At 43.4% G+C, this 15,732-nt stretch overlaps 1 protein-coding gene across 1 annotated transcript; it reads right to left on the reverse strand.

Annotated features, from left to right (window-relative positions):
- Positions 1 to 238: 238 nt before the first annotated feature.
- Positions 239 to 15,454, reverse strand: cluha (clustered mitochondria (cluA/CLU1) homolog a; the record flags this gene model as incomplete). The annotated part of the gene is made up of 27 exons (XM_079224671.1): positions 239 to 417; positions 748 to 821; positions 920 to 1,054; positions 1,153 to 1,246; positions 1,352 to 1,473; positions 1,633 to 1,758; positions 1,854 to 1,934; positions 2,364 to 2,503; positions 2,632 to 2,785; positions 2,875 to 2,959; positions 3,051 to 3,295; positions 3,380 to 3,442; positions 3,538 to 3,690; positions 3,790 to 3,890; positions 4,451 to 4,552; positions 5,451 to 5,863; positions 5,946 to 6,205; positions 6,616 to 7,050; positions 7,179 to 7,271; positions 7,370 to 7,517; positions 8,366 to 8,491; positions 8,764 to 8,918; positions 9,068 to 9,195; positions 9,326 to 9,469; positions 9,878 to 10,049; positions 10,317 to 10,510; positions 15,319 to 15,454. 27 exons carry the CDS (start codon positions 15,452 to 15,454, stop codon positions 291 to 293), a joined length of 4,206 nt encoding a protein of 1,401 aa, XP_079080797.1. The 3' UTR covers positions 239 to 290.
- Between the last annotated feature and the right edge of the window lie 278 nt (positions 15,455 to 15,732).

Here is a 15,732-nt window from a genome sequence, read left to right on the forward strand (position 1 = left end):
CAGATTGCACGTTACATCGATTCTATGTTTGTACTTTCTCCTTCCTGCCTGCCTACCTACCTACCTACCTCGTAGGAAATTCCCGCTCTGTATCCTTTGTCCTACAGTTGATGCAGTTTGTTGTCTGGACTGCCCTGACCCATCCCTCCCCATTTATTTCAATGTTGATTTAGACCGCTCGGTTCTCGAGTCCACAAACTCAGTGACATGGCTGTAGTGACATGGCTGTTGCGTCACGGCCTCTCCCTGCCTCCCATAGCAGAAAGTAGCGGTGTTAGGGCTTGTATACATTAATCAATGGGAATTTTGTCCTCTAGTTCCAGTGGCCGGTCCTCAGTGAGCTCCTCGATCTTTCCCAGCTCCTGTAGCTGCTGCCGCCTCTGAACCTCTGCTTTCAGGTTCTCCAGATCCTTTTGGCTGTAATGCAATACAAAATGTTTTTAAATTCCTGAAGAGGACATTTCTGCTTGACCATTTGTAATTTTTGTTCTTTTATTTATTCCCTCACTCATAGCTGTTGTCACTTGTGTCTCCAATCTATTACAATGTACGAAAACCTACAGTCAAGTTAAAAAAATACATTTTACAGTCATCATTATGGGCTGAATTTGTCTGTAAAGCTATTTTCATAGATAGCTTCTTAAAATAAGTTTATAAAATCCAATATAATTCAGCTGCAGTATTCCTACCTTTGTGAATAATGTCAGATTATGTTAACTCCCTGCAGGGGTTTAAGGAATTGTGTACCTGAGTGGTATAAAGATGATGCCATTGATAATGTTGAGCTGTTCCAACACACTGGCCATGCTGGGAGCAGTGAACTGGAAAAGAGGAGGAAATAAAAACATAGCATCACTGCTAAACGGTGGAGATGAAACCGATGGAAGCACAATAACACATCCTGAATCAGCGCAGTCACCTTGAGGGGCGTGATGCTGGCGTTGGAGCCGTTCTTGTAGATCTCATTCATGGTTCTCTGCAGAGCTACAGCCTGTTGGGTGAGATACTTCAGGAACTCTGAGCTTTCCTTGGTCTTCTCATGTCCCTCGCCCATCTGAGAAGAGGAAGAAAAATATTTAAGATATCATTTCATCACAACTGACCAAGAATCACGTGCCAGTTCCCATCAGCGTAGAGTCGTGCGGGGCCCACCTGGTTCTTGTAAATGGTGTAACCCTCCTTCTCATGCTGCAGCGCAGAGCGGAACTCGGCCTTGCTCTCGTAAACCCTCGCAACCAAATGATGACTGAAAAAAAAAAAAAAAAAAAACACAATGCATGCATAATGTAAATCATCATGCCAGCCAGTATTATAACTACTATATAGATATGGACAATCAATCCATCCCCACCTGAGGGCCACTTTAAGGGACCGGGGTCCATGGTACTTTGTGTTGATAGTCAAGGCGTTCTCCAGGAATCTCAGCGACAAATCGTACTCCATCACTCCATGTAGCACCAGCCCAATGTTACTCTGTGGAACGAGAACCAAGAACAAGGAACACATTAGTATTACTTCCATCTTTTACCTGCTGGAGGTTGTATTTTTACCAAAGACTTGATCAACATTGATGTATTACCGTACAAGCAGTTCGTAGTTTATATATAAATCCCAAACAAAGACTGAACTCACGTCTAGCAATGCCATCTCTGGGTGGTCCTCCCCGGAAACCAACAACATGAGGTAACGGGCACGATATAGCAGCCTCAGGGCGGTCGACAGCTGGCCGTTAGCAAAGCAGTACAGAGCCAAGTGCATCTTGGGACAAACAGGAAACAAACGTATACGTCAGAGGGATATGACTGATAATTAGCATGAGCTAAATACCTTCTGCATTTGGTGCGATAACTTACATATTCTTGAATTGTGTTGGGGTGCTCGATCCCGAGGACTCTTTCACTCATCAGAACAGCCTTTTGCTGGTTGCTGAGAGCCTGTGGGTAAATACACAAGTATATAAGTTCACAGACAGTTCATAACGTTGACATTTTAAATTCTAAATCAAAAAGTTTCCAACTTGTGTGATCCAAATATTTCTGATAATTATGAAAGCCTCGTCACTTCCAAAAGTCAAAACATATACATTTAATTATGTTTTTGTCTCACAAAATATTCGTTGACGTTTAGCCTTTCCAAAACTTTGTCACTGCGGTTTGCTCTCCAAGGAAACAAAAGAAGGCTCGCACTTGGTGATCTCACAGCAATCTAACACCATAAATTGCCACAATATAACTATTTCTAAAATGTTTTAGGTTTATGACATCATAAAATAGGACATGCTATTTAAAGCATTATTAGTTAACCTCAACAGAAACTCTGAATTTGTGTCACAATAGGCCAGATGTCGCCATATGTCTACGTACCTCAGGGTGGTCTCCCATGATATAATTAAGGCGTGCCAGCAGGCGAAGGCATGCACAGATCTCTACATGCATGGCTCCGTACACATTGTTAAAGAGGTTAAGAGCCTCATTGATCAGCTCACAGCCCTCCTTCAGAAAACCTGGAAATGTAAAGAAAGGGTAGTGAGAAACATTTAATTTATATGTTCTGAAAATTAGGATTCTTTTAATCCATTATTTCTGCCAAGGTTTCTGTATGAATCAATCTTTGGTAATAAACATGTCGCACCTTGCTGCACTTTGGCCTGTCCACTCTGGAAGAAGTGGAAGGCATCTGAGGCTTTGGGATTCACATGCTTCACAACGGGGAAGATATTCAGGATGTCCTCCTCTGTGAAGGCCGGCTTGTGGCGGCTGTCGAAGTTATACTCCTTTATCAGAATCTAGACGGCAAATAAAAAGAAAAAAACATTTAATGATGGCCATTTGACAAAGTGCCGTCAGGGGTCATTATAGACTAAATGAGTGTTACCTGGATGCCAGTTTTGATTGAAATCTCTCGGAGCAGAGTGGTTTTCTGGAAGCCGTATTTCTCCACCACCTGGTCCACACTTTCACTGTGTGAGAAAACATTTAGTTAGTCAACAACCACAAAAAATGGAGCTTTAACATCTGTTTCACACTTGCGGGGGGGGGGGGGGGGCTCACCACTGTATGGTGAAGTAATAGTAGCTCTTGGCCTCAGAGGCAATGTTCTTCCACAGCTCACTGGGTGTCAGGCTGGCCCATGCCGTGTTGTCACCACTGCCGGGGACCCTGTTGCGACGTTTGCGGCTTTTACGGCGAGACACCAGCTCGTCAGGAGGCAGATGGGCGACAGCGTCGGGGAAGGAGCTCAGGAAGCAGTTCAGGAAATGGCTTACAGCAGCAGAAAGAGCAGACAACTCCACACCCTGCACGGTGAGGAAAAAGGACAAAATACGTTATTAGGTTTGTCATTTGAAAAGGCTGATTATTGTGCGTCAGATGTTACCAACCTGGAGGTATGTCTTGAAGATGTGTTTTGCACATCTGGTGATCAGCTCACTGATTCCTATTCTCTAAAAAGGTATGGAAAACAGAAATATTAGAATACCAAGCCACAAGGACAAAAAGTGTGTGGCAGTGGTGGTTAGATTCAGGGGTTCAGACTCACATAGAAGTGCTCCAGCTGGGCTTTGGCCGGGGTCTTGTCCACAAACTCCAGAACAGTGCCTAGATAGCGAATATTGATGCCTCTCTGTCGCAAGGCCTCGGTCAGTGTAGCTCCATCCATGGGCAGAGCGCTGTGGTCCAAACAGTCTTTAACCTGGTCATAAAACACACACATATAGGCTTTAAAGTCACACCCTAAACAATTCAACTACTTAATTACTGGGATCTGTGGGGGATCTTCTGTGCCACTGACCAGTGATGGGATCTGACAGGACACCAGGAAGGCAGCAGCATCTCTGAGAAGTTGCTTCTGCTTCTGGACTTCATCTGTGCTATCATCTGGGAAACGTACTCCTAATGCAACAACACATGCACACATATTCAGTGCTTTTATTCTCATGTAAACAATTGTCATTTACTCTCTCATATTGCTTCAAAGATAATTTGGAGCCAAATGTGGTTAAAATATCTTCAAGGTAGAAAGAAATTAGACAGACAAATCTGATAGTTTAGGGAGTAAAAATGGATGAAATACCAGATATGTTGGCGGCTCTTTAACTAAAATAGTTGCATTATTATCTAAAGTAAATTACTAACTATTTCTTAGCTTATCACCTTACATTGGTCCTCATCATTTTGAGCTGAGCTCTTGTCACCTGATTTTGTTTCCAACTGGTTTGTTCTGAAAAAAAATCTGTGTATTTTATGTGAAATATGTGAATACATTTCAAAGCTGCACTCAAATATTTACCACGTATACCTCAACCTAAAATTTAATGTAACGTTATTAATATTTATTTTTGATTCGTCAGTCTTATTTAGGCTACAAAGCCCATTTCTACATGATTCTCTGTAAAACAACTGTCGTGCTTCTTCATAATCCACATAGGACTAATCATCCTTGTTGTGCTTACCTGGTGAGAAGAGGTCAGGGTTGAAACGAATGTCAAATGATGTGTTGCTGATGGAGCCAACTGCTTTGCAGGCATTGAGGACAACCTCACGGCTTTTGGGATCTGTTTGTGATTGAGGTCAAAGACAAACAAATAATACAAACATGTTAAAAGTAATGGCGACAGACACATTATGGCAAAGCGACGGTTGAAACCATGTCCACGTTAAGCTACAACAATAACTGAACTTTTTAAATCGCCAATATGGAGAACAGAGAGGGCTGCACAGATGCTGTTTGGTTCAATAACGTAAATACACCAAACTTCTGTCATCTCCAACTCTGATTACTTATTTAATCAACAGCACATTGATACACATTCCGGTAAATGTCAGCCAAAAAGCTATTCTTCATCAGAAGAACATAAAAGCTGATCACATAATACAGACAGTATCATTGATGTTGTTATTTGGTTTATTTTTAGTATGCCATGCCATAGTCATTTGGGAAGCTTATTGTGGACATGGTCTTAGTAGAGAAAACACCACCAACAAACACCAGATTAGTTCACTGAAATTTAGGATCAACTGAGCAAGCACACAAATCACTGAACATCGTCGATTATTTCTGCATTCCCTAAAACAATTGGATTAATGAACACCGCAACCAATTATTCAGTTTATTGGGTCAAATCCCACAGCAAAGGCATTACAGGCTGGGACAGTTAGGGATGGGCTGATTGGGTGCCAACACACTTCCCCGCTACAGGCTGAGGACGGAGCAGGGACGGCTAGCCTCGTGGAAAAAAGCAGTACTTGAAATTTTAATGCTCTACCTGATACTCCACTGCTCTAATGATATGGACACACACATTATTTAAGCTAGCTGCATCAAGAAAATACACATTTTCTGTTAATTAAATGCTATTCTCTGTTAAAACTGCTTTCTCTCTGCAATCATCCACCAGAGTAGCTCTCACTGCGTTGTCCTGGCCTTACAATTTGGGGTATTTTTGGACGTACCAATACAAGATCCATCTTCGGCAACTAAGGTCTCTGCCAGCTCTTTGGCCTGAGCTAATCCTGGGATACTTTCCTCAAGCTCCTTACCCTCCAGTGGGCTCTTGCATTCCCCATTTAGGGTGGCTGCGGGTTCTATAAGCCCGTTTGTGGCGGGCTTTGTTGACTTTTCTTCCCCGGCAGTCACTGCCTGTGAGGTAGCAGAGGTTTTGCTCTGCGTCTGGCTTGTGCTGTCCGTGGAGACCTCTGTTGCACTGGAAGACTCTGATGCAGTGGTCTGTGTTTGGATTGTGTCAGCATTGCTTTCTGAGGGTGCTTCAGCGGTCTCTGTGATGGCGGGTATATCAGCCTTAGCTTCCTTGTTTACCTTCTGTTGCATGAGCTGTAATGCCGCCATCTTCATGAAGAGAAGATATCTGCGGAGAAACAGCATCAATGGTCAAATGTAGACGCTCTCATGGTTGAGATGTGGGGACGCACACCAGCGCTGACACCTACCTGTGCTCAACAAAGGCCTCGATGAGCTCTTGGCGTAGACAAGCCAGGCGATGGCGGTGCTGGCGGGGGAAGCCTTGCCGTTTGCTCTCTGGAGACAGCTCCTCTCCGTCCACAGGCAGGAAGTTGAGGTCAGGAGGGAAGGTACGAAGAAGGTCTAGGATATAGTGTCTGCCATCATTTCCGATGATTCCCTTACACTCGACAGAAGAACACAACTCCACGCTCTCATCTTTCTCGTTCAGCACGTTGTGCCTCTGGACCTAAAATTTACACCCAGAAAAAAGATCTGAATACACAATGTCTCGTTGTGTGGTTTGTCAGGCTCAATATGATCAGAAATACAGGCCTTGAAAAATAAGGCTGCCAATATTCTTCATATTTTTTAGGCATCTTTCCCACTGCCAAGCCTGTCTGTTGCTCTAAGCTATTATTCCCTTTTTAATATAGCAGCTGTTTTTGGACATAAATAAAAGGACACAGAGGAGTAAGATTATATATATATAGCTTGAGCTTGACAGAAAACAATTACTAGTAGGATCAATTCATTATTTGTTTTGGTCTTTTCATTGGATTTATTAACAAGAAAAATATCACCAGACTTGTCATTTAACACAAACGGTATGTACTGTGAATATACACATTTATATCTGCGGATAGTAGTGTTACTGACCTTGAGTGGCCTGCTGGTCTTCTCCAAGAGCTCCAGGTATTTGCTGTGAGACACAACCGTCTTTCCAAAGTCAATGGAGCCATAGATGACGCTCTGCTCCTGCTCACGCTCCAGGATACCAGGGATGATGGACTGGGCGGTGACACGGTAGCCTCTGTAGTCCACAACGACCGTCCCCAGAGTGTACAGACCCTCCACGTCCACAGCCCCGTAAGCCCTCACTCCATTCAAGTCATTGGTGGGCGCAGCGTGGGCGGCGGCATCTCCACCCAGCTCACGATAGTGATCCCGCACATCGAAGCCCAGGCTGAAGAAGATGTTGTTCCAGATGAACATCTGCATGCGCGTTTCCTCGCCGGGGTTGATGGCCATTACGTTCCCATCAATGACTGCCATGGCGCCTCGAGTGGCAGCCGCTGCAAAGTCACTATGGACCTGCAGGAGAACAAAAAAAAAGGCAAGGCTGTAACACATTAAAAAGCTACATATTTAACAGAGTGAGCCAGCAGTTTGGATGATTCCGCGTCATCTCGTCTCTGCTGTCGATTGTGTAAAGGCAGTACCTTGAATATGGCCCGCTCCCTCAGCAGGCGCTCAGGCAGGTTCTTCCGGGAAAGTTCTCTGGTAGTCTGCAACTCTTCGTTCCAATCTCTGGTCTGGAGACAAATCAGCATAAAAAAAAAAAAACATTAACACTGGAACGAACTCACATTATTTGTCTGCCTGTTGTGCTGCTGCGTTCAGCTGTGCCTACCTGTCCAGGTATATGCTCCTCATAACCCAAGCGGGAGGTGTAGGCGTCCTCAGCACGCACACAGTCCATGGCGTGGTCTACTTGCGGAGCTGTCCAGCTGTACACCTGGAAAGGTGTGGCTATCCTCTCAAACGGGTGCTTTTGGACCCTGCAGCAAAAACACAGTAAAACGGCAAGAGGCATCAGTTAAGGCAGCGGCCCCCAACCACCGGGCCGGATACATCAGTCTGTGCGTAAAACTTGAACCCCAAAACAAAAAACGTAAAAGCCCATTTCAACTCTGCCGGTGTTCTGGTATAAAATCAAGGCAGAATATCCGTAGATCGCCAAAAAAGCTCTGAAAACCCTTGCTCCATTTCCAACATCCTGTCTTTTTGAAGCAGGGCTTAAGTTAAGCAGTAGATCGGATATAAAGAACACACGTCGGGTGTCTCCCATCACCCCGACCCGGCTCCTTGCAGAGAAACAAGCTCAGGGCTCCCACTAATTCGGTGTAATGGGGAGTTGTATTTTTAAGCGCTTTATTACTGTCTTCATGCCAGTCGTATCATTTTATTACGTCATATTTATCGCCCAGACCGCGGAGTTCGTGAAAATATTATCTTACACGAAACCTGTCCGTGGCACAAAAAAGGTTGGGGACCTCCGAGTTAAGGGGTCTCTCCTCGTACATCTCAGGCCGTTTATCTGAAATTTCTTGTAATTATTTTGTCTTGTTTGGTTAGCTTATTGTGTTTTAAGACTTTGACCTCTTGGCCAGGTCTTGACTGTAAAAAGACTGTTTCCACCTGGTTGAATAAAGGTAATGAATGAATGAATGAACTTTATAATGATTGCAGAAAAGAAGCACTACAAAGAGAAATGTCAGAAAAGTAAAGACAAGCTTTTGTACAGCACAGAGTAAGGAGAGAAACTAGAAAACACTGAGTTTTACTATCCCACCACAGAGGATGAGCAAAATAAATGTTGTGAAGCTAAAGAGAAAGATATTTATACCTTTTCTTTTGCAGGGCAGTGAAGTTCTTCTTGAAGGTTGGGCTGATCTGGCTCAATAGCTCCACTAGAGAATGGCTCAGGAAGCTGGGATTGGCTGGCTTAGGGTTGAAGGTATAGGTAGTAGATCTGGAACATACATTACCATTATTATTCACATTGTTATAGTGACATATTTTAAATCTACTATCTGGAGAGAAGATTATCACAATTAAGCAAGCCTGAACCGGAAGTAGTTTTCCTTTTGGGACTTAACGTGAACAAATGCCCATCTTCAAACACACAAGAGGAACTTAAAATAGCTGTTGGTAGAAAAAGAAAAACTTAAAAAAAAAATAGAGAGTCAACTGCAGTGAAAACTAGGAGCTTTAACAACATACGAGGTTGAAATGTTCACTGACTGGTTGAGGTAGAAGCCGCGTGTAGAGGCAGTGACGCTGACATGACGCTCCTCCACAGTCACCATGCACAGGTACATGAGGTCGCCGTGCATCTTCCTATTTCCAGGTGGAGGGTTCCAGCCGCTCATGGTCAGGACCTTCAGGCACTGCATAGGCTGTTAAAATAAGTGTTAAAAACATTAGCCAAAAGGAAATGATTTGTAAATAAATTCTCGCAATTTTTTTTTAGCAATAGTCAATATATTTTCGTTTTAAAAAGAGACATTCATTCTATAAGTCAGTCCAAGTCAGCACTGCTTCTCACTTTCCAGTCCTTGTTCTGTGGCTGGAGGGGAATCAGGGGGCGATCTTTGCTGCCAGGCAGGATGTGCTCTGGAGGGGTGCAGTCAATCTGCTCCAGCTCGTTGCCCTTTTTCTTCCGCTTACCACTATCTGCAGCCACAAACAAACAAAATGAATGCCAGCAGGCCACCTGCATGTTGCTATTCACGCAGGACACCGTCATTAAAATGCACGCTTGAAATTGGCCGTGCAGAACACAGGCTGTTCATCCATGTCATACCTCCGAGGTCTCCATCTGTGAAGATGCTGAGGAAGGAGAGGGAGTTGCAGTCCACTCCGTTGTAGGAGTCTGAGGGGTCCAGACTTTTCAGCAGGTCTCTGATGTGACGCACGTGGATGCGAGCCTCGCGCACTGTGTACGGTTCTGGAGGGAAGAAAGAAACCCAAAATGTTCAAAAGCAGTGAGTTTGACGAGGAACAGATCAAGCTAATGGTCACTTGTCATAAACTTTAACTCAATTCGGTTGAGTCTTTTGCCAGCAGATACATATCAGTATAGCCTCAGGAAAAAATATATTGTTCGAAGCTGGAGATGGAGGGTAAACCAGCAAATCCATAATATTTATTTTCATTAATACATTATTTGTTCTTTCCATTGAGGACAATAAAGTTGATTGCAGTCTCTTAAAACAGGTACATTTGCTCTAGTGGCTCAAACATGCTGGTACTGTAACGACAGCTTGACCTTTCCAAGCCATGAAGTAAGCGTTTATTTTTTTCTCTTTGAACCATAAGAATAAGACAAACACAGGCGCAAATAAAAGTATCTGACCTTCCACCACTTTGAGCAGTGAGCCCTCCTGCAGGCCCTCAATGGACTTGAGCTCAGCAAAGTTGTCCAGCACGTTTCCGTCCAGTTGCAGAGAGAAGCAGGTGCGGTGGCAGGTGTCCTCCCGGTCCATCAACACCTGATGGATCTCCTGTACCATTTCCTGGGGAGATACCTGATGGAGGAGAGATAGATGAAGAAATATTTGCAGCTCCACATATATAACCTGCTTTGGTTCAGATAAAGTCTTTAGATTCTAGTTTGAGGTTTTATAGCATTTATACATGTCCTTCTCTGTCGTGACAATCGGCAGGTAAATTGCAGAAATAGCCAGTTTAGGTAGCAAAGTATTTTATAGATTTTTTTTTTTAAACGAGAATTGCTTTTATCTGTACAAACAACTGGACTAATGAACGGCTGCTTGTCAAGAGCGAATCCTTACCTGCAGATCAAAAGGCTCTGTCCCAGGTGCCTGGATCTTGACGGTGAAGCCCGTGTCCTGGATCACTATCACCTCCTGTTCGTTAGAATCATCTCCACCGTCCATCTCACTGTTCCCATCCTGCCTTGAATCTGCCTCCTCTGTATGCTCATGACCCCCATTGCCATTCACCATGACTGTATCTGCACTGTGCTCTGCAATGGAAAAGACACAAAGGGTTGTCAGTGAAGTTAACATCTTGTGATGGAGTAAAACTGAACAACTCTGACCAAAGATGCTGAAACAACACAATACAAAGCACTAAACCAGTCAAGGACAAACACCTGCCATTAGTTAATAATCTGATAATCAACGTAGTTGTGCAATGTAAGCCATCCTGACAACAAAAGCACCTAGAGCAGACCCAGAGGCCTGATGACCTTATTGATAACCTTATTAAATATTCATAAATGGGTGAACCGAGATGAAAGAGCTGAAGTAAAGCATTCTAGTACCGTGGTGTCCCTACATTTAATTCAAATACAAATTAAATAAACAAACTTCAGAATAAGCGTGATCCCTTCACTTTAAATTATCAACCGCACAAACATCATCTGTACAAAATAGTAACTTCTAAAAGGTTTGAACTAAAACCCAAAGATAACTAATGAATATATAAAAAACATCAGACAATAAGTAACCAGGCAGAAAAAAACACCAAACTGCTGAAATCAGCACTGTTGCAACACTGAATAGAGTTTAGCCAAAGAGCCTTGAGGGATTTCAAACAAAAGATCTCAACATTCACAAGAGGGAATTACTTGCATCGCTGAATGTGGCAAATCCAATACCTGCTAGTCAGCTAGGAACAGCTGACTAGCAGCAACAGCTGCCCTCTTAAAATGACAATTACTCATTATCTTGTTTTCTGGTAATTCAATAAATAAATAAATACGCTATATGAAATAACCGCAATGTTTTAAATACTGTTGTGCCGATTAAAAAGAAAAGTACAAAGTATTTTCTCATTTAATTAAGAACTTTGGTACTAAATATTTCTTGACTTTTTTTTTGTTTATATGTGCTTGTTATCATCCATTTAGACAATGTAATAGTGCATGAATCACAATATTTCGATGTATGATTTAATCACGATATGATTCCATTGAAAGACAAGAGATCATCATATTGAATAATTGTCTAATCTAAACTAAGTAACCGTTAAAATGAGAAGAAAATTGCATGAAAAATAAAAATAAGGCCTTCTCGTACATTAATTAAAAAAAATAAGAAGCTGAGCAGAATATGTGAATGTCTCGCTGGGAATCAACTGCTGCCAGCCAGTGTGTCCTTGCTCACTGTCAAGGGTAAACAGCGTCAGGGTTACTGAAGAGAAGGGGGCCAGAGGGAGGGGTGGGGCCTCATAAGTGGACCACGACCCTGGGTGGGAATAAACACACTGAAATGAGGAGCTGGTGGGGGTGGGGGTGGGGCGACCAGCCACGCTCTGAATAACAAACACAACGGCTTGAGAATGAGGGCTTTCAGTGAAGCGGTCTGTTTTTTCATTATCAGTACAGAAGTGTTTCATTTCTTATCAGCTCAGAACTATTTTTGCCCGAGAGGTTCAACTTTAGTAATTATCCTTCTTAAACCGGCAATATTAATAACATTGACTTGTCTTATGGCAAATTAGCATAAATGTGGAGTTGTGTTTGTGACCATTTCATGAGCGCAAGTCCAATATACACTTTCTTTTAACTCTGTTTTTGGTCTCCATCACTTTTCCTTAGCTGCTAAAGACTCCACAATGTCCCCCAGGTTGTCTTTAACTGTATCTGTCTGTTTGTTACAGAGTAGGCAGTGTGCAGTGACTTTCTAGAGCGTCTCCATTGAAAACAGCACTCTGATTAACGGGGGTGAACCAAAACAAGTTAAGTTGCAAGACAGTCAGACAGCTTAATAATGAGAAACTCACTGTAAAACTCATCACTACGAGCAACCCTTTTTACATCGTCGTTTGATATAATTCCATTATTAAAGTATTTATTAAACCATAGGCAGACACACAATTGCCATATTTCAGCAAACCTTTGAGATCATCTTCGTAGTTTAACTTGAACAAACTGTATTTCAGTTGTAAAAGGGACAAATTGTAGAGATGATGTTTAATGAAGAAATAGAGTAGGTTTGAATTATTTAGTTCGAAGCATTCACCACATAAGAAAAGTGCGAGTCCAAAAAGCCAGATTTCTGACTGATTAATAAGGCCATCCAGCAGCCTGTGTGTTGCAAAGCTGACTCTCCACAGCATTGGAAGAAAGTTCAGTAAGAACATAGGAAAGAGGAGCGAAGGAAACAATGAACTGTAACCTTTAACAAGACAAATCTCATGGCAGTTGTAAGGGGAGGAATTTGAAATGCATCAAGATTTTTCCTTGATGCATTTCCTGTTGAAATGAGATATGGTGGTGAGACAACAATTTAATGTGATCACAAACTTGATGTCGGACAGTTACCAGACAAAAAGGTCATGAGGCTAAGATAAAGAATCACTGAAACAAGGACACAGATCAAATAAGAGACAGATTGGAGGCAAACAACCGACACAATAAAACCCCACACTAAGCAAAGTTTTCTCTGTACCTGACCCACTTATCATATGTCTGAATCAAAATGCCAACTCATAGTGATCATTTGCACTTCTTTCAGATGATGCAATACCTCTTTACTTTAGCACTTCTCTTAAGAACAACTAAATAGTAAATCTAGCCAGCTATCTTCTATCCACTGTGGCCCTTGGCATGGGGACCCTGGCTGCTGTCATAGTAACACTAACCAGCCAGACAACCCTGAAAACAACACAAGGTCTGTAATCATGTTTGCTGCACCACAAAGTAAACCTCCTGGTGGACAGATAGTCCCCAAGTCATGCATCTGCAAGGGGATTTCACAACAAGAAATGCTGAATACAAGGTCTGTTTGAGATTGACTTTATAAATGAGTGTCTAAATACTTTCCCGCAATAAATGAAAATAATGTTCCTACATGCAATCTTATGTGCACCTTGTGATAAGGGGCTGCATTAAGAGGTACTTTCAAGTGGTCAGAAGCAAAATATAATGAATACAATAGCATTGACTGTGGACATCTAGCCTGGAGAGGAGTAGAGCCAGGGTGTCAGCAGTGATTCCTGAGATTATCCTAGTCACACTTCTCCAGCATTAAGCCCCTTAAACCGACTACCAGGGACCCTCGCCGTGGTCTGTCTGCTCTGCCATGTACTGCTAGTATGTTCTGTAACAACTCTGCACAGTGTTGCTTTGGTCATCAGACATGTTTAGCCCATCAATCCCATCACTGTCTCTCATGCGGTCAGACAATGTTATGGCAGGTCATAAGTAAAGCTGCAGCGAATGATGATATTCATTACCAATTTTCTTTTTTTTTTGATTAAATCACTTGGGTCATAAAATGGCCACCAAATGCCCACGACAAGTTCCTAAAGTGCAAGATCAGGTTGCTTCTTTTGTCCAACCACTGCTTCAAGAGTAAACCTATTGAGTTTATTACCACATAAGACAAAGAAAAAGCAGCAAAACTAAGAAGCTGGATCTAGATGCATATTGCTTTAAAAATAACCTTAATAAATGAATCGACTATTTGCAGCACACACTGCTCCGTGTGGGCATGTGGATGGGCAGCACATACATAACGACTGGGCAGCACATACAGAAGTAATCATCCAGCCAAATAACCAGAGGAATTAAAATGCACTGAGCTCAGCATATCATCATCAAAGCAGCACCAACTCACCCCTTCACCGACCAAGCAGTGAGGCACTCTTGCCTGTGTTTTGAAATGAATGACACCGGCAGAGACGATTCAAGGTCCCACATGTGACACACGCAGACAGACTTTTGGTGCTCTAGAAGTTGTGTAACAATAACTTCACAGGCTGACAGTCTCACTTTAATCTTCCTCTACCGACAACAGGCTGCGGCTGCTCCACTGCGAGCCGCCAACTACTTTTTATCTTTCAGTGTACTCACCTGCTTACACGGCTGTTCATGTATTATTAGCGTAACCTTCCCTCTCACTGTGCATGCACCATCATGACTTTTTCTACGACAAGCAACTTCCGCTTCCCGGTCGAGCAGGCACCCTCGATCTAATCTTCCCCGACGGGGGAGGAGGAGCGCTTAAAGTGTAACCACCGCACACACGACACCTCATCCAAACGGCATCTCTTATACTAGACATTTAGAAAAGACTCAGACGAGATGACGCATCTTTCACAGAGCTTGTTGGACACATATCCGTAACATAAAAAGACACCATCTTCCGATCCCCACCCCCGTGTTCATGTGGAGTGGGCTGCTCCACTGAAGGTGACCTTCAGTTCATTCCTCTGACACCGAACATGTGGTCAATACGAGCTGCTAGACTGGCGCGTGAACAAAGCGCGTGCTATACAGACGGTTAACGTTTTACCAGAAAGTAAAACACTAGTTGTCAGTACATGTGTTCATATTTTGAGCATGAAGCGACGCGCCGACTGTGACAGGAGAGGCTGTTTGCTAGTTAGCTAACCGACTAGCCTCCCTCAATCAGGGGGCTGTTAGCACACCGGCTCACTTGTTTAGGGTTAGCCGGCTTCACTTGCAGTGTACTATCAAGTTGGACTGTATGCTAATAGCTACGACCCGTGGACGTAGAAATGGATACGACCCTGTGAAGGTTGCTAGCTCGCTGGTTAGCATAGATGAGCAACATACAGTGTATTAGAAGGCGCAAGGTGGAGCATCTAAACTTTGAGAGGCTAGCAAGGATTAATTCAGGTGATAAACTGCGATGCAGAGACAACCAAACATGTAATAAACCACACCTATACCAGTCAATGCTCAGGGATGCTGTTGTCAATGCATGTGCTCTATTATGATGCGTGTTATCAGTGTTTTTAGCTTAGTTGGGTGTTATGACAACAGATGTGACTCAGAGTCTGTCTGCTGCAGAGTCTCACCACAGCCGCAGGAATCCTTCAGACATGTCTTGCTGGTTTCGTTGCTGTCCTGGGCTCCATCGCCCGCTTCATCCGCAAGATCGACCGGATTACAGTTGGGCACTGACGCCGGGATGTCATCTGTCTTGCTCACCATGGTCGGCAGTCAGTGTGGCAGCAGATATCCCCCAGCAGCGTTGCTTGATAATGCGAGTCTGGAGAAAAAATAGATACTAATCTGCTTCTCCGGCTATCTCAGGCTAGCTGGCTACATGCGAAGGGTACACGCTTGCAGAAACAAGTATACAGAGGAGGGAAGGACAGTGCTGTACGTGGTGCTGATCACACGTGGTTTTCTCCTCCCCTTGACCTCTTTGCCTTTGCGTTGCACTTCCCCACCCACTGAGCGTGGCGCTACGGAAAGCCACGAGTGAC

This window comes from Taurulus bubalis (genome assembly GCF_910589615.1).
Source record: "Taurulus bubalis genome assembly, chromosome: 10".
NCBI lineage: Eukaryota > Metazoa > Chordata > Actinopteri > Perciformes > Cottidae > Taurulus > Taurulus bubalis.